This window comes from Mesocricetus auratus, unplaced genomic scaffold (genome assembly GCF_017639785.1).
Source record: "Mesocricetus auratus isolate SY011 unplaced genomic scaffold, BCM_Maur_2.0 Super-Scaffold_100025, whole genome shotgun sequence".
Lineage (NCBI taxonomy): Eukaryota > Metazoa > Chordata > Mammalia > Rodentia > Cricetidae > Mesocricetus > Mesocricetus auratus.
The window spans coordinates 5,017,477-5,035,870 of record NW_024429206.1 but is presented as its reverse complement, the minus strand read 5'-3'; the positions used below and the strand labels follow the sequence as shown (position 1 = coordinate 5,035,870).

The window sequence follows — 18,394 nt, the reverse complement described above, 5'->3', positions numbered from 1 at the left end:
TAAGAAAGACAGATGCCCTCTATTTGTATCCATGGCTCTCTACTGCTTGAATGATCCAGCCAGAGGTCTACTGGGGCACTGTGAGTCTCTCTGCCATCTCCCCTCACTCTATCCGTGTTACCAGCACCCTCCACTGGGGCATCTTCTCCATCCATCTGGCAAGCGGTTAGCACCCTCCAGAGATCAGTTTGAATGTCACCTCCCCTAGAAGCTTCACTTGTCCCCAGCCTCCTGCTCCTTGTTTTGTGCAGAGCCAGGACTCACAGACATGGTGACCGGTGGGTTCAGACAGGACTCACGGAGAACCTGCATGCAGACATTTTTCACTCCTGCAGAGCCCCACGCTTTCTTGCGACAGCGGCAGGCCTTTGCTCTTCTCTCTTACTTACCCTCCTTTGCTCTTCCTTCCACAGTGGTGGGGACTCAGAGAACACGGCACTGTAAATTGCCGCTCAGTTAGTGCCCCTGGTTTGAGGACGGCTCAAACGGGACAGTAGAGGCCAGAGATGGCAGTTGGCTGGACGTCGGGGCTTAGGGCAACGACATCTTGTGACTCTGACCATGCCATTTGTCCCTGAGGGTAGGGACTGGGTCATCTCACCCCACAGCATCCTGCAGGGTGGCAGCCAGGTACTCACATGCGGCTTTTCCATGGGCGTTGGACTGGCTCCTGCCTCCGTGCTTCCCATCCCCACTTCCCAGAATGCTCTTCTACCACATGGCTCCCCATCCCTGAACTCATGTCTCTACTCAAATGTCAGCTCCTCAGAGGTGACCCTGAAGGCGCTGTCTGAGCCAGCACAGACTGGGTGCTGCTCTCTGTTCACAGTGCTTACTTAAAAGCATTAGTGCGATGCTTCGGTGGGGGAGGGGGGCCAGGCTTGCCTCTGAGACTATCAGTGTGACTTCATTCTGCGGACACCCAACGGGGCAGGAGCTTAGTCTTCATCTTCAGATGCAGAAACAGAGGCACTGAGAGGTGAAGGGCTTGCTCAGGTGACACAGCAGAGCTGGTGCTAACCCTGGGCAGTGTGCCTCGGAGGTGTTTGCCCTGTCATGCATCACTGCCAGTGTCTGTCACTCATGCCCCTTCCCCGAGTGTAGCCATGGTCTACTCTGTTCTCTGCTGTGTCCCAGCATCCCAGTCAGGTCTGCTTGGTGAGTGTTTTCTGGAAGGGTGGAGGCAGCAAGGGGTGCAAAGAGTCCCCAGAGCCTAGCCCGAGTCAGTATCACTGTGTTGGAAGTGTCTCCATCCTTTGGAGGTTTAAGCCTGTCTGGGGGAGGCTCACTCTGGCCCCAAGGAGGACCTCTGTCTCCTGATCCCTCCTTGGTAGAGGTGCCAAATGGAGCTTTGTCCCTTACCACCACCACACCTGGGGTCCTGCCAAGCCCACTTCCTGCCATGCAGAAGCCAGGCGTCTCTGGAATATGGTGGCCACCGTTATGCAGCCAACAAGGGCCTCTAGGCCCTCAGGCAGCTGGAGAGGACTGGGTGGGGAGGGGACCCAGGACCCTAAAGCAGTGAGCTCCCAAGGAGCTGGTAGGAAATGTATGGCAGCTGCTCCGTGGGTGACAACCCTTTGCTGTCAGAGCCACACAGTGCTGGGGACATGTCTGTCCTTGCCTCATCATCCACAGTTGAGAGGAGCAGTAGAGCAGTAGAGATGAGGAGGAGCCCGAGGCCAAGAGAAGTGAAGCAACCTCACACAGGCCACTCGAAAGGGCTGAGGCTGGAATGCATCTGATTCCTGGGAAACTCAGGGGAGGAGTCAACCACGGTGCGGGAGCACTCACTCATCGCTGGACAGCTCAAGGACGCTTACCTTGTGTGAATCTTAGTGTTTTAGCTGAGAAGTGGGGATGAAGAGCTAGTGATGTTTCTGGAGACCCACAGAGGTGCCTGCCTCGCCGAGCCCCTACCCGGCTATTTTCCCTAATTGAGCTGTATGTCTAAAAGGGAAAACAGAGTCCCAGCTTCAGGATGGGCAGCCTGGTCAGCCTCCCTGCGTCACTCCGGAGGACAGACTTGCAGTTGGCTATCAGCACAGTGGCCCAGTCTGCCTTCCTTCTGTGTGCTGAACACCTACTGTGAGCTCTCACCGCTCTCTCCTGCCATGCTCATGGGTACCTTCAGAGGGTTGGGGGACCCCCGATTACAGAGTCAGCTCAGAGAACAGAGGTGGCTAGTCCACACCGAGATCTACAGAGATCCTCTGACCTCGCTGGTTTGTCTGGCTCCTAGTTACAGACTCTTGGCCACTCCTGCAGTTAGGAACGTGTGCTCTAGTTAGCCAGAATGCAGTCTTACACTTGGCAGACTAAGTTTGAACTTCACTGGCCTAAGACATTGTAGCTTCAGGGGATTCCCCCCAAATTCTTTCCTCTGTTCCCCCTTATCTCAAGAAATGACTGACTTACATTTCTGAGAAGCAAAGTAACTTGCCTAGGATCACACAGCAGGGAGAGCCAAAGTATGCTGTCCATTTAGGAGGCATAGTGTTACACTGGGTATAGACACTTGGCCCAAATACAGTGTCAAACTGGACAAGAGCCCACTAAATCATTCAGACTCCAAGGAGTTGGGCATATTTGTGGTTTTTTTCCTCTTTTTTGAGCCAGGGTCTTGTTAAGCAGCCTACATTCTACCACACCCAGCTAAGTTATTTCTAAGGACTTACTTATTTACTAAGTAAGGCCAAGGATAGAGAAGAGCTTCAACTGTAAAGTGGCTGCAGTCATGGCCACCGGCCCACAGTCTGGGTTAGATGCTCATATAGTGCCTCTTGGCATTCTAGCACATAGTAGGCATGCAATAAGATGGAGCTAGTGGGGCGACTGATATTCATATTAAATCCTGACTCTCTGGGCTCCAGTGAGTGGTCCAGGGGTCTCACACACACACCCGAGTGGGCTCTGAGTGGGGCCAAGGAGCTTGATAAGTTGTGCTCATTCAAATGATAGATGGGAAATAAAAGCATGAGGTTAAACCTTGGGACCCCGGAAGGCTCACTCTCTAGTCTCCAGCTGGTGGGTTGTGGGAGCCGCCTGAAAGTGTCAGAGAATTCTGTCTCCAGCCCAGACTGCACAGCCCCCATGGGTGCCCCATGCCTGAAGCTTCGCAGTCACACTGTGTGCCCCAGGCAGAGAGGCTTTTATTTAGAAGGGGGTCTCACTAGGTAGTCCTTGGCTAGTCTAGAACTCACCATATAACCCAGGTTGTCCTCAAACATGCAGTGACCCTGCCCCTGCCTCTTGAGCTGGGATTACAGCTGTGCACTCTCATGCCAAACAGAGAGGCCTCGTGGGGATTCATCCAGGACACCCTTGGGGTAGATGCAGGAAGGCAATGAGTCAAAGACCCAGCACTCCAAGAAAGGCTTTTGGGCTCATAGAGTGAGTCGCAGATACTCTAGTGCGATAAACAGGCAGTGGTGTGGTGTTTGGAGGAATCTCCTTTCATCTGTGTGCTTACCAGACACAGCAGGTATTCTGGGGTCTGCCGGCCTTCTGAGCATGTGGGCTTCTTATTTCTGCCAATCCTCAGAGTCCTGGCCTCAGGCATAGTACCCTCCAAGCAGAGAGCCCATGAGGCCTGTCTCCAGGCTCTGGTGTGGTGACTCAGAGGGAGCTAGTGCGGGGGCGTGGGACCAGGGAGGAAACTCTCTGACAGAACTAATTCTGTCCAAGGCTGGGAGCCAGGCCTGTGGCTGGAACATCTGTGTGATTTCCAGACACCTGGGGCCCCATGCACTGTAGCCCCTAAGTGATTCTGGAACCACCCACACGAGCTGGGGGGGGGTGCTCTTCTTTGCTCTGAGTAGATGGGACTAACCATCAAAGACATCCCAGTCTGGAATTGTTCACGCTGGGGAGCCTGGGAAGAAAATGCTATGTGAGCCTGTCTGGTCACGTGGCCTCTCAGAACCTGTGTGTGCAAACCTATGACACAGGGCCAAGGCTTCCCACGAAAGCCTAAGATGTGTAAGGTTCTGGATCCTAGAATCTGGGTACATCGGCACATGATAGCCCAACTCTCCTGTCCTGTGGCTTAGAGAGGTCCAGTCACCCTCCCTGGACCACAGTTCCCAGCCCAGGACAACCTCTGAGGGACTTCTCCTAAAGGCCCTTTGGAGACTGAGAGAATTAGAGACGTGGCTGAGCCATCACCCAGCTGGACTGTCAGCTGGGGCAGTGGGAGATGGGGACAGGAGCCAGACCAAACATACAGGCCATTTGGAGCTGGAGAAGGGTTTCCAGTTTCCTCCCACGCCCACACCCACTGCCCTGATAAGGCCCTGTGTTTGTCCTGGGCCTGCTGCTGCAGAGGTCGGCATCTACTCAGAGGTAGTGGGGGGGGCGGGAGGGATGGAGGAGGAGGAGGAGAGAGGGAGGGAGGGATGGAGGGGGAGAGAAAGAGAGAGACACACAGAAACATACAGAGAGAAACAGCTGCCTGGAGGGCCAGGTGCCTGCAGAGGTGAGAGTGAGGGATGTAGGTGAAAGGCCTTGGGTTGGCTGGGACTAGGGCCAGGGAGGGAGGGGTGCTGGGCCAGGGAAGGGGGCTTGCAGAGAAAGAGACACAAAGAGAGGGAGTGAGGCGCAGAAGTCAGCAGGAGGGACAGGCAGGGAGTAGGACTCCATGTGGCTCAGGGGTACAAGAAGGGACAGAAACAGAGCGGAAGACAGACCTCTGCTGCCCAGATGTCTCTTGGCCCTACCATCCTCCTCCCATGGGTGTGGGTGGGGCACGGGCCAACGAGGGACAGCAGAGGTGGAGCCCTGGCTTCTTAGGCAGCACAGGCTTGCATTGCCACTCACCAGGTAAGATGGGGGGGTGACTGGGAGAGAGAGTGAGCTCTGCTGCCTGCCCCCACCTCAGCCTCGAGTGCCTTTCTAGTGAGGTGGGGACCACTAAATGGGATGAGGATGGAAGAGGCGTGTGTGTTCTCATCTGCTGCGCCTAGGCATATCCCAGGGTCCACACCAGTTTCGGGAAACTGAACCCTGCATGCATCCTTGAAGGATGGGAGACAGTGAGCGCCCCTCTAGAGAGCCTGTCTGCAATGTGTGACCAGAGCATCCATCCCTCACATGGCCACTCACTAGAGGCAGAACGACTAGACGGGATCACAGAACAGCAAACACAGTGACATCCATCCTGTGGGGGTTCTAGGAGATTCTTCTAAGGCCAAGGACAAAGGATCCTTGGTGTGCCAGACCCCGGGTTAAAGCTCCCACCCACCTCTGCATTTTCTGCTAAGCCAAGTGGTTGATTTGATGCGCCTCTCCTGATTGCGTTTGCTGTGTGAGTTTGGGCACATGGCTTAGCCTCTCTGTGCCTTGGCCACCTCTTCGTACTCAGGGTGGGACGGTGACCAGAGTGTAGCAAGGACTGTGCACATGTCAGTTTAACGAGGAAGAAGGTGATGACATCTGCCTTAGGGATTTGTTCTCTGTGGCTGGTAAAACCAGATGTGGCTATGGGCAGGAGCAGCCATCTGCCTGGGGGCCCTGCTGGTCCTGCAAGTCGCTGGCTGAGGACGCTCTGATGTGGGGACACTGAATTGTCCCTGTTGATTCCCCTGGGCCACTCCAGCCCAGCAGAGAAGGCTGTCGAGTATGGCCCTGAGGAGGGCTTGTTTGGCTTTCTGTCTGTTAGTGTAGCTTGGTTGTGGGGCGGGTGACCCAGGTGTGAACCCCAGACAAGGGTTTGGGGTGTTTGTTCTTAGGAGGTTTTTCTGGCCTTCAAGAGAGATGAGAAAAGGGAAATCCTATGCCATCATGCCCATGCCTAACTGCCTGGCCTCTGTTCTGGTTACAGTGTACTTCCTCAGGCCCGAGTGCTCCTCCCAGACTTCTCCCCCTTCCCAGTGCTCCCCTGAGTGCTCCTCCAAGAGTCCTCTTCTTGCAAGTACTCCTCCCTGAGTTCTGCTCCCCGAGTTCTCCCTGCCATGCAGCTGGTCCAGTGTGGGTCAGCGGGTCACAGGGTCCCTGCTGGGTTCTGCTTCTTGGCACACTTCCCCTCTCTGTGGGGCTCAGTGTGTCACAGCTCCTTACAGTGGCTCAGTATCCCAGGGTGGGACTAGGCCTCCCTTTCTCCTGCCCCTCCCCCATGATGGGCATGCAGGACCTCCAGCACCCAGCCTTTGGCAGAGGTCCCTAGAACCTTGACTGGTTTTAAGCGCTAGTGTTCCGGTGGACTCTTGCTCCCAGCACCTAGGACCTGGGGCTCTATTGGAGGGCTGGCAGGTGGGAAGCACCTGGGATGCTGATGGGAAAAGGGCAGGAGGTGGCCAGCGCAACCTTCTGTAGCATGGAGCATGGCCTGTCTCGTTCCCACAACGTGGCAGTTCGCACTGCGTAGGTATGGGTGAGCCCAGGCAACCCTTTGCATAATGCCATACCCGACCTCCTTTGACTCTCAGCCTTTCTGTCCCTCTCTCCAACCCAATTTTCCCGGCCTGCTTGGTGGACGTCCCTTGTATGTAGGAATCTTCACTGGTGTTTGTTTGTGGAGGAAGACATATTCCTTACAGAGAAGATGGACTCTGTGTGCCAGGCTGTGGAGGAGGGCTGACTGGGTGTTCACTCATGAGCTGTCACTGTCACTGGATGTCCGAGGCATCTCCAGCTCTCTCCAGTGTTTACCCCAGCGTGCCTTTCCCTTGCTCTTCAGCTTGGTGTGTGTTTGATTTAAGGACTTCTGTCTGAATGTCATCTGTTCCCATTCTTTGTCTGTTTTCCTGTTGGGGTTGCCTGTCCTGGGGCTCCTTGGCCATTCTAGACAGTGGGTCCTCTTTGGAGGTAGGGTTCTTCTGATTGTGTGTGTGGGGGGGGAGGGGTAGGCCCTGCTGTAGTCACTTCTGATCACTGAGGATTTCCCATCCCTAGAAGCAACTTAAACGATGAAGGGTCTACTTCAGGTTTTGGTTTGAGGGGATATAGTCCTTGTTGGCAGAGAAGGCATTATGTCCCAGGCTCCATCGAAGGCAGCAGAGGCTTAAGGCAGAACCTGGGCCCATGGAACATTTCAGCTCTTGATGTGTGATCTGGGAAAAGATCCAAACTCAAAACTGGAAGCTTGGTTGCTACTGAACAATGCTGCTTCTGCAATATTGTACACAGAATTGCAAAAGCATCACATGCGAAGGCACAGGAGGGCGGCCAGAGCTGGTGTCTCTAAAGCCTCAATTTTCCCATCTTTCCCTCCCTCTCCCTCTCTCTCCCTTCCCTCCCTCCCTCCCTCCCTCCCTCCCTCCCTCCCTCCCTTCCTTCCTTCCTTCCTTCCTGTTTTTCAAGACAGGGTTTTTCTGTGTATCCCTAGCTGTCCTGGAACTTGCTCTGTAGACCAGGCTGGCCTCTGCCTCCAAAGTGCTGGGATTAAAGGTGTATTCCACCATCACCCGGCTTGTTTCCTCATCTTTAAAATGGGAGAGAGCCACGTAGGGTGTATTTTGGCTGTGAGCCTGGGACTGTTTTAACAGACACATAAAATGGGGGAGGCAGAAGTGATGGTAGGGTTTGTTCACTCCCAGAACCCAGGGCTGTGATGTAGACGCCATGGCTTGGAGGTCACCATACTGAGAAGAAATCCCTTGCATCCACCCAATGTTAGGAAGACAGAATAGAACAGAGCAGAAGGAGCCACAGTTGGAGTCCCAGTTTGCTCTCACTGACCTGAGGCGACAAAGCAGAACCAGGCCCCATTGTCTTCGGGGAACCAGCCACCTGCACACTTCTATAAGGCAGCCAGAGTCTACTACTGGAGGACAGGTCCTGCCCGTGTAAACAGGCTGCCATGGGAGCTGGCCCGAGTCCTGGTGCTTATTTCCTAAGGCTGAGAAAACAGCTATGGGAGCAGGGGTCAGGTGGGATCCAATGGGTCAGGTGGGATCCAATGGGTCAGGTGGGATCACCCAGGGGGACTCCTCCCTTCTCTGGTGGCTCCAGGTGGCTGTCTTGGTTTCATCTTCACATGGCCTCATTTTCTACTGTCAAATCTCTCTCTCTCTCTCTCTCTCTCTCTCTCTCTCTCTCTCTCTCTCTCTTCTCTCTTCTCTCTTCTTCCTTCCCTCCCTACCTTCCTATCTCCCCCCTCTCTCACAAGCCCTCACTATGTAGCTCTGGTTGGTTTGGTATCTAAAATGTTCCTGCTTCCTTCCTAAGTGTGAGAATCACAGGCCTATACCACCATACTTTTTTTTTTTTTTTTTTTTTTTTTTTTTACACTTGGAAGGTGCTGGCCTCCTGGGGCCTTGACTTGGCTTTTCTGGGTTTTCTCCATTAAGCTCACCAGGACTGGGATGAGCTAGGGGGACCTTGGCCAGATGCATGCAGGACATCTGGGGCTCTATCCCTGCTGTAGCAGCTCTTTAGCTGGTGATGGTGTATAGGGAATGTGAGTGACAGAAATGCTATCACTCTTTGACGTTGGCAGAGGCCGGGCACCCATTGTCACAGCACATGGTGTTCCGGGCAGGGAAGGGAGGTGCACTATGACAGGGGTTAGGAACCAGGAGCGGCCAGCCCTGTGACCGTGTCCTGGCCCTGAACCCAAGCACGAAAGGCAGATGGACTGGAACATGCCATTTCTTAGCTTCTCTGGCTGCCCTTTGCCCATCTCCCTTGACAAAGGCCCCCAGCAGGGGCATGAAGGACAACCACGCAGTATGCCAGGCAAGTTCTCAGCATAGCCAGTTTGATGAATGTTCTGTCACTGGATGAAAAGATAAAAAGAATTTTGGAAAGCCAGATGTGGTAGCATATACCCATAATCCCAGTACTCAGAGGCAGAAGGATTGCCAGTTTGAAGACAGCCTGGCCCACAAAACAGGATTCTGTCTCTCAAAAAAACAAAGACAAAACAAAACACCATAAACAAAACCAAGAAGAAAAAAAGAAGCAAAATAGAAAAAGGAAAAGAAAGGGAAAAAAAGAGAGGAAACCATTTCGGTTGAAATTGCTTGCGTTCTGACAGTATGTGGCCTTTTTTGTCTCGCTTCTTGTCATGGAATGCTGCGATACAAAGGCTATGCACACAGCATGTCTGTGACATTAGACATTGAACTCAATCCCCAGGAAGCTTAATGTATCTGGCAGAATGGGTGTGGTTTCACATGCAAATATGCTATTTCAGAAATGGATGTGAGGGTTTGGGTATCCAAGAGGCATGTGGGAGCCAGCTGCGACTTGACACTGGAGTTAGTCCTTGGTGCCACCTACAAGGCAGGACCTATCACTCTATTCTCTCACATCTTTGCAGACAAGGCAACTGAGTGTTGAGATTACTGACTCCCCCCCACCACCCCAGAAAATCCGTGCAGCTCAAGTTATGGGGTCTAGAAGTATGGGGTGACAGGCAGAGGGTGAGGGACTTCCCCCAGTTAGGAGGGCTAGGGACAGGGAGGTGAAGGCTACACCAAGAGAGGACCTGCTTCTAATAGGATGAACCATGACAGACCTGGCAAAGGGACATATACGCCTCCCGAGCCATTCCTGTGGCCCTGGCTCGGAGATGAAATGACACAGCCTCTGACCCTAGCTGCTCCCAGCTCAGCCTAAGAACCAGACATGACGTCATCTGGGTCATCTTCCTATGGCCAGCAGTGCCTCTGGGTCCCTTTGCCATGATGGAGGCTGCTGGGTGGAGCCCTCTCCCTCCTCTCTCAGCCTTTGCATCCTCATTTGTGCTCGCCCTTTACTCCCACTCAGAGGCCCCTTGTCCCAGGAAGCCGACGGCTCCCAGGCGGAATGCCAGCCCCTCTTACTTCTCGGGATACTTGGGGCTCACCCTGGCCCAGCACAGTGAGTCCACTGTGGGAAGAGATCCTAAGGGAGTTGTTTCCCATCACTGGTGCCTGTGAGGCCCAGCACAGGAAGAGTGGACACGCACATGTGGCAGCAGCTGTCAAGGCACTGCGGCGTGGCAGTCAAGCCCCGCGCTCGCCCTGCAGGCTTTAGATGGCTTTCTCACCCGTCTGTGTGCTTGGTCAGGCCCATCTGCTCCCCAAGTCCCATGATAGCTTCTCCAGGGTTAGAGTGGGTCCGTTGCTAGGGGAGATGGCTCACACAGTGAACAGCTTGCTTTGCACTCACAAGGACTTAAGTTCAACCCCAGCATCCTGAGGAAACAAAACAAAGCAAAAACCCGTGTAGCAGCACCAATCTGAAATGCCTGTACTGAGGAGGCAGGAGCAGAAGGATGCAAGGGCCTTGCTGGCTAGCCAAAGCGGTAGAATGGGCGAGCTCCAGATTCAGTGAGAGATCCTGACTCAAAAAAACAATAAAATAAAAAAGATGGGGAGAGATTGAGGATGATACTTGATATATTCCTCAACAAGCAAGCTTACATGCATGCATGCTCATCCACGAACAGACAGACAGACAGACAGACAGACAGACAGACAGACAGACACACACACACACACACACACACACACACACACACACACACACACACACACACACACACAGTGGGAGCATTGAGACAGCGCTCTGGCCAGTCTCTCAACACGTAAGAGTCACAAGCCGCACCTCATATTGTCATTGACAAAAAGTCTTCCCAACACCAGGGCCCCTCTCTTTCCTTCCCTCCCTCCCTTCCCCTCCTACAGTAGGGATGATGAACCCACAGGTGCTGCGGGTGAGTGAGTGCTCAGGTGCTGGGAAGGTGCTCCTCCACCGTGGTGTACCCCACCTTCATTCTAACTGCCCCGTTCCTTGGAAGCGCTCCAAGTCTACAAAGCACAGCGACACCCAAGCTCACATCTGGGTCTCTTGGGCTCAAAGCCCCAGTGAAATTTTCCAAGTGGCTTTCATTTAACAAAAGTGTCTGTAATGAGAGGCCGAGCTCAAGCCTCAGAGGAGCAGAGCTGAATGCAAGGGAACTGGCTGGTTGCTAAAAAAGGGAGGCTTTGCTTGGCAGCCTCCCTGGGGTTAGAGTCCCTTTGTCAAGACCAGAGGGCCCTGACAGTGGAGATCAGAGCCTTCAGTCAAACCCATGCACCGCTGGGCAGTGATGTTTCACTCCTAAGTATGATGGCTTTCTGTGTACCCTTGCCAAGCCAATTGCCCTTATCCTGATGTCCATTACTCTAACACACGAACACGGTCTGTGATCTGAACGTCCCTGTTTTGTTGATGGGGAGCCTGAAGCTCGGACAGAAGTCATATGCCAGAAGTGCACAGCTGGCAGGTGACAAAAGTTAAGTTTGAACCCTGCACCCAGCCACAGCCTCTGGCACCTCCAGGTTCACAAACTCTCAGGACACTGCATAGAAATTCAACTGGGTTGCTATGGGGCTGATTCAGGACCAGCTGGCCGCCTGCCCTGACAATGTGTAAGGGTCACTGTCCCCACACAAGGTCACCAGGTCAGGAAGGACTGTATCTAACTCACAGTGACCACCAGGGCTGGAGAAGGTTTTGAAGCCCTCTGTTTTCACGCTTTTTGGAGGCAGTCTTACTATGTAGCCCAGGCTAGCTTCAAACTCATGATGCCCCTGCTTCAGCTTCCCTGGATTACTAGATTATAAACAGGAGCCATTTTTGTTCTGCACGTTTCTAATTTTAAAAATAATTTACTTATTCATTTGGCACATGTGTGTGGGCCTGAATGTCTCCATGTTCATGTATGGAGGTCAAAGGACAATTCTGGGGACTCACTTCTCTCCACCGTGTGGGTCCCCAGGACTGAGCTCTGGTTGTCAGACTTGGCCAGCCAGTGTCTTTACCTGCCAAGCCATCTCACCAGCCTAGTTTCCATACTTTGTAAAGTAAGCTCAGCAATGCCTACCGGGAAGAGGCCCTGGGAAGATTAGATGATATGAAGGGATATATCCTTGGTGCCTGGCAGGTTCTGGAGCAGTTATTCAATCTTCTCTCCCCCCACTGCCCTGTGGGTTGGTGTTTTCTGGGTCTTCCCACGTTGGTGAGTGTCTAGGGAGCCACCCCCTGAGTCTGTGTAGCACTGGCGTTTTGCCCACCTGTGTTTAGCCCCTTATCCTGGTGTGGAAGGGTATGGCAGTTGTTCTAGGTAGAGCCAGTGGTTCTAGGTTGAAGGGCGCTGCCCTTCCCAGCAGGGAGACCTTCGCTGAGTTGCTCCCACCTCTCTGAGTTGCCATTTCCTCTTTTTGGGCTCCGGGTCTACCGCTGCCTCTTCTCCCCCACTGCAGGTATTTCCAGCTGTGCATAGTGACCAACTGTCTGGAGACACACACTGGAGTTCTGTTCTGCAGCAGTGAACAGTGAAGGTCTCCAAAGGTAGGGATTCGTGTCTCCAAAGGTGACTAGTGGCCATCAGCAGGGTGGGGTCAGGGGAGGATGCTACTATGGCTGTCCCTGAGGCTTTGGGCATGTGAGTGGAACCAAGGTCACAGCAACAGGCTCCCTTCTCTACTGCATGTAGAGTTGGTGTGATAGCCCTTACCCTAGGGGTCTTTGAATGACTAATTGCCTCACTCACAGACTGTGAGGAAGAAAGGGTCCTTAAGAGGCTGGTGAGACTTGATTTAGGAACCCTGTCTTTTCCTATGATGGCGGTGAACGGTTTCATTATTGTCCTTGTTGAGATTTGTGTTAATTACTTTTATATGGCTGTGATAAAATACCATGGCCAAGGTGACTTATAAAAGAAAGCATTTACTTGGGCTCACTGTTTAAGAGGGTCTATAATGGTTGAGTGTCTACATCTCACAAGCAGGAGACAGTGAGAGTACCTCACCCCAGTGACATGCTGCCTCCAACAAGGCCACCTCTCCCAGTCCTTCCCAAACAGTTCCATCAAATGGGGATGAATATTCAAACGTATGAGCCTATGGGGGCCACTCTTGTTCAATCACTGCAGAGTCCCTAACTCATCCCACATCTGCAGGTTCAGCTTGTTTGGGGCTGGGTCTCCATCTGGACTTACTTTCCTGCTTGAACCTGTGGGGTCCAGCTGTTATTGTCTGTATATGCTAACTCTTATTATGGTGTGGGTCTTACAGGATGGCTACAGATGTTTGTAAAACAAATAAAGTAGGCCAGGTGTGGTGGCACACACCTTGAATTCCAGCACCTGGGGTGGGGGCAGAGACAGGTGGATCCCTGTGAGTTTGAGACCAGCTTGGTCTACAGAGTGAGTTCCAGATCAACTAGGGCTGCATAGTGAGGCCTTGTCTCAGGAGAAGTGGGAGGGGGGCTAGGAGGAGAAGGAAGAGGAGGAGGGGGACTAGAGAGAGGAGGGGTAAGAGGCAAAGGAAGAGCAGGGGAGGAGGAAGAGGAGGAGGATGAGTAGAAGGTGGACTGGGGGAGGAGCAGTAGGAGAAGGGGGAGGAGAAGGGGGAGGAGGAGGAGGAGGAGGACTGGGGGAGGAGCAGTAGGAGTGGGAGAGAAGAGGGGCTGGGGAGATGGTTGTCAGTACTAAATGAACTAATGAGTTTCATGTTCTGTGTCTCCTCTGACAATGCCCTCCGCCCTCCACATGCGCATACCTACATGAGCATACGCACATGCCCGTGTGTTAGGCAAATGAACACAAAGCAAAGAAATGAAATGACAAAGGGGAGATGGTTGACTTACCGCCCTGGCCTTGCTCAGATGGTGAGGAGGAAGTGGCTGGCCTCGCTGTGACAGGCAATGCCTCAGCACCTGTCCATTGAGATCTTTAGCCCATGACTCTGTCTTCCCTTGCAGAGATGGAGTACGACGACACTTACAACTATTCCAGCAATTACAACGATGAGTACCCTGACGGCTTTGACCCCATCATAGATTTGGAGGAGGAGGATCCGCAGGAGGCCAAGGTAGCCCGCATCTTCCTGGTGGTGATCTACAGCGTGGTGTGCTTCCTTGGGATCCTAGGCAATGGCCTGGTGATCGTCGTTGCCACCTTCAAGATGAAGAGGACAGTGAACACCGTGTGGTTCGTCAACCTGGCAGTGGCCGACTTCCTATTCAATATCTTCCTGCCTATCCACATCACCTACGCCGCCATGGACTACCACTGGGTGTTCGGGAAGGCCGTGTGCAAGATCAGCAGCTTTTTGCTCAGCCACAACATGTACACCAGTGTCTTCCTGCTGACGGTCATCAGCTTTGACCGCTGCATCTCTGTGGTACTTCCTGTCTGGTCCCAGAACCACCGCAGTGTCCGGCTGGCCTATATGACCTGTGTGGTGGTCTGGGTCCTGGCTTTCTTCTTGAGTTCCCCATCTCTTGTCTTCCGGGACACGAACAATGCAAACGGGAAAATAACCTGCTTCAACAACTTCAGCTTGTCTGCCGCTGAGTCCTTCCCACACTCCACTCACTCGCGAGGGCATCCTGTAGGGTTCAGGAGACACATGGTGGTCACCATCACCCGCTTCCTTTGTGGCTTCCTGATCCCTGTTGTTATCATCACTGCCTGTTACCTCACCATCGTCTTCAAGCTGCAGCGCAACCGACTGGCCAAGACCAAGAAGCCCTTCAAGATCATCATCACCATCATCGTCACCTTCTTCCTGTGCTGGTGCCCCTACCACACGCTCTACCTGCTGGAGCTCCACCACATGGCTGTGCCGGGCTCCGTCTTCAGCCTGGGATTGCCCCTGGCCACTGCCATTGCCATTGCCAATAGCTGCATGAATCCCATTTTGTATGTCTTCATGGGCCATGACTTTAAGAAATTCAAGGTGGCTCTTTTCTCTCGCTTGGTCAATGCTCTGAGTGAGGACACGGGGCCTTCTTCCTACCCCAGCCACAGGAGCTTCACCAAGATGTCCTCACTGAACGAGAAGCCTTCGGTGAATGAGAAGGAAACCATCTCGCTCTGAGCCTTACTTGGGAATACTCTCATGGGTGCTGCAGCCCAGGGACACCCAGGGACTTGTCTCCTGAAGTGGGAGACATGGTGGGAAACTTTCTGGTATGCTCCAATGCCCACTACATTTTGCACAAAGTGACTCATGTTTTGAGTGGGATTCCCAGTGTGTAGACACTCTTCTAGAAAAACGGAAGTCCGAGCCTCTGGAGTGGGGGCTGTAGGGGGCCAGCTTTGACTGACTCAGACAGAAAAGAGCAGGATTCTCCGTACAGGCACAAGATTTCCCTGTGTGTGCTGTACAGTCTCCAGTGTGGGTGAGGAGGCCAGAGCAAACCTATTGTAGACCTGATACAGCCATACAGCCATACAGCAAGTCTCCCCTCCCCTCCTCCCCGCCACCATTCTCCAAGACCTTGACTTTGGATTTCAAATGAACTGGGAAAACCAGGACCTGGGGGACCGATGGAAGCCTGAAAAGGCGCAGTGTGCTGTGGTGGTAAAGAATGGAGAGGGAGAGCTGAGAACCCCAAAGGACATCTGCAGAACATCGCAGACGAGTGCCACAGGGACACAGTGCTCTAGGCTGAGGGTGCCTGGGGTTCAGGTGGTGGCAGCCCTTGACTTCAGTGACTATTCACCTGGCACTGTAACCCGAGTCTGGGGTGGGGACATCTTTACGGAAGTTGTTCACTCCGCGTCAGGGGCTCTTCTCTCCTTCCCTAATCTCTCAACTCCAGCTGGAAGGTCTTAGAATACACCTTCCTGGGTGGAGGGTGGAGGGTGGAGTGGTCGTCTCCCCCATCCATCCCCTTTAAGCTTGGAGACTGGTCTAGAGTGGAGTTTGAGATGCCAGCCTCCGAGCATATCCCAAAGGCTGTGACATTAACTAGCTAATCTGAGTCCTTGAATCACACTTTGCAGCTGAGGCATCACAGCCCTGTGGGCAGATGGTGGACAGCTTTCCTCCCCAAATCAGACACTTTCTCCTGGCAGGGAAGCCAAGGGGAGGGAAATGACTCATCCGACACCACACACTCCTGGTCAGTGACATAGACCTGAGCCTGGGTCTCTGCCTGGCTAGCTTTGCTCCTTCACTGAAGATTTGATAGCCTGCATCATTTAACATTTCCCACACACGCTGGGTGTTTCACATGTATCTTCTCATTTATTCTTTACAGAAATCCCGAGTTAGGTCCTTATACACATGAGGAGTCAGAGACTCAGAGAGGTTAAGTGACTGGCCCAAGGGGACCCAGTTAGATGCTGGCAAACTGGATTTGAACTTCAGTTTCCTTGACTCAAAGGGGAGGTGGAGTCATGAAGCAACTGATGGGTGGGTTGGCGGTTTTAGCCATAAATATCGTTCTTCAGTCGATCCGTGTGAACATCTTTTTATTGTTGTTGTTTTATTTTTCGAGACAGGGTTTCTCTGTGTAGCTTTGGAGCTTGTCCTGTCATTCATTCTGTAGGCCAGGCTGGCTTCGAACTCACAGAGATCCACCTCCTTCTACCTCCCAAGTGCCTGGCCACCACTGCCTGGCTCTGGGCAAGCGTCTTAATAGTCTTTATGAAGAATTGCATGTTAATTTCGGAGTAACCCAGAATGCATAAAGAAATAGAAATGCTCTTGATCTCCAACCTCCACCTCCTCCTGGCTCCTGTCACACACACCCTGAAGTCTGCTGGACAAGCAGAGGGAGGAACCTGGCAGGGGCAGCCCCTCTGGGTCGGGCCCACAGTGTCTGCCTTCAGTTCTCCGTCAGGGTGTGATACACAGATGCATGGCCTCTGGCTTTGCCAGTTCCTGAACTTTAGGCTGCTAGGACTCACAGTCCATCAGGGGACAGACTGTTCCTCCCTTGTTGGGGCTTGAGATGAGGCAGTTCTTAAGTGATACAAGCTGGAACCTCCGATTGCTTCAGAGGGCCTGGACTTACAGGGATCGAGAGAGCAGAGGGGGGTTTAAAAACAGCCTAGTGTTCCCATTGTCCTCCCCAGGGCCACAGATGTGCAACTGAGGCATGCCACGGTATGGGATTCATCATGTCACAGAGGCACTTGTCTGTGACTGGGGCCTCATGGCCCCCTGGACTGTGTGTACACTTCCTGGACATCAGGGTTGGCCAGACCAGGCAGGGGACCAGGAAATCTTGATGCCATTGGAAAAGCTGACAAACAGGAGGGTGACACTAGTCAGACCCTCTTCCTCCTGGTTGTCGTGACATCCCTGTCCATGCAGAGCACTAAGTGAAACCTTCAGTCTTGTCCTTGTGGCTTCTCACAGGCACCCCCAATCTCCCAGGGCCTATGTGCAATCCTTGCCGCTGGCAAACTGTGGTGGCCCCCTGTGCCCCTCCAAAGACTGGCAGGGGCAGCACCTTCTCTGGGCCTGGGACCCAGCAAAGCACCTCACTGATGCCTCCTGCGTGGGTGATGGGCTGAGGGAACAAAGGAACAAGACAAGATGTGGAGGGACAAGAAGGGAAGACCATTGGAGCGTCGGGGAGGGGGACAGAGTGCACTGGGGAGGAGACTGCCCCGTGTTTCTGAGCATTCCAGGCTGTGACTGGAGGTGGGGGACACACACACTGTGTCCCTTTGGATCATGAAGAAAGTAAAGCCGGGGACACACAGCTGGGCAGTGATGTGGGGTGCATGGGGGGACACTTGGAACCAACTCTGTCCCTGAGACTTCACCTTTGTCAGCCCAGAGAAGCAAGATGGGAGGGGAGGGAGGGGAAGGAGGAAGCTACCTCGACTTTGGAACCTCCACCTCCGCTGAGCCACCTCCTCCCCACTAGCCAGGCTCTCTTGGAACTCCCCCTCTTCTAGCTCATTCCCTGGGGCTCCCTGTTCAGGGAAGGGACTTTGGGGTCTGTGGTTCTTGGGTTCAGATGAAGTTGTTCATCCTTGCAGAGAGAGTCACTCTGAAGTGTGATGCTTGTCCTGGAGGGGCCAGGGACATGTCCTTGGGAAGGGACTTGTGTTGCCCCGGGGAGAGTAGGAACCTGTAGAGATGTCAGGAGGTGCTCCAGGCTGAACTGTAGGAGCATCAGTGCTGAGGAAGGAGAGAGCGATTCCAGGGGTCTGAGGGCTGGACTGCAGCACGGTAAGCAGGGGGTGGGCAGAGGACCAGGGCTGGGGAGGCACAGGCCCTGACCAACCTACCAGAACGGCGTGTTGAACCCTCCCCTCTCTCTCTCTCTGGGAAGCACTGGGAAGAGGAAGCCAGGAGGCAGCTGCACAGCCGCCTTAGCAGGAGCCCCAGAGGTCTCTGGACTGGGAAAGCTGGAGAGAGTGGAGGGCTTGGGAGGTATTTAAAAGCTCCGAGCTTTCTCAGGGGAGTGGTTAGCGGGAAGCCAACCCTGGGCCCATCTGTGCGGCACAGAGGTCCTGATGCATTCGTTTGTTGATGAAAATTAATTGTAAATATTATTCAAATGTACCTCCCAGTGTGCAATTATACTCCTCAGGGGAGTTCTGAGTACATCAGGAAAGCGTGTAAATAATACATACATTAGCCCCGACGCACAGAAGCTAATGCTGCTGTTGCGGTGGCAGCTGTGGGAATCACTCCCGACGCTTGGGCTGGAGGTTAACCGTGGACAA

At 53.4% G+C, this 18,394-nt stretch overlaps 1 protein-coding gene across 4 annotated transcripts in view; it reads left to right on the top strand.

The window, feature by feature from the left end:
- The window catches only part of Cmklr1 (chemerin chemokine-like receptor 1), a 34,480-nt gene extending 18,322 nt beyond the window's left edge, over nt 1-16,158 (top strand). For 2 of the 4 annotated variants that reach the window (XM_013119711.3, XM_021232361.2), the window contains exons 2-3: nt 12,174-12,261; nt 13,675-16,158. In XM_013119711.3, coding sequence (XP_012975165.1) covers nt 13,677-14,795 — 1,119 coding nt within the window. In that variant the 5' untranslated portion in view covers nt 12,174-12,261; nt 13,675-13,676 and the 3' untranslated portion in view covers nt 14,796-16,158. Of the gene's footprint in view, nt 1-12,173; nt 12,262-13,408; nt 13,582-13,674 lie in introns of those variants that run through there. The other 2 variants (XM_005078925.4, XM_013119712.3) reach the window with 2 other exon arrangements.
- The last annotated feature ends 2,236 nt before the right edge of the window (nt 16,159-18,394 follow it).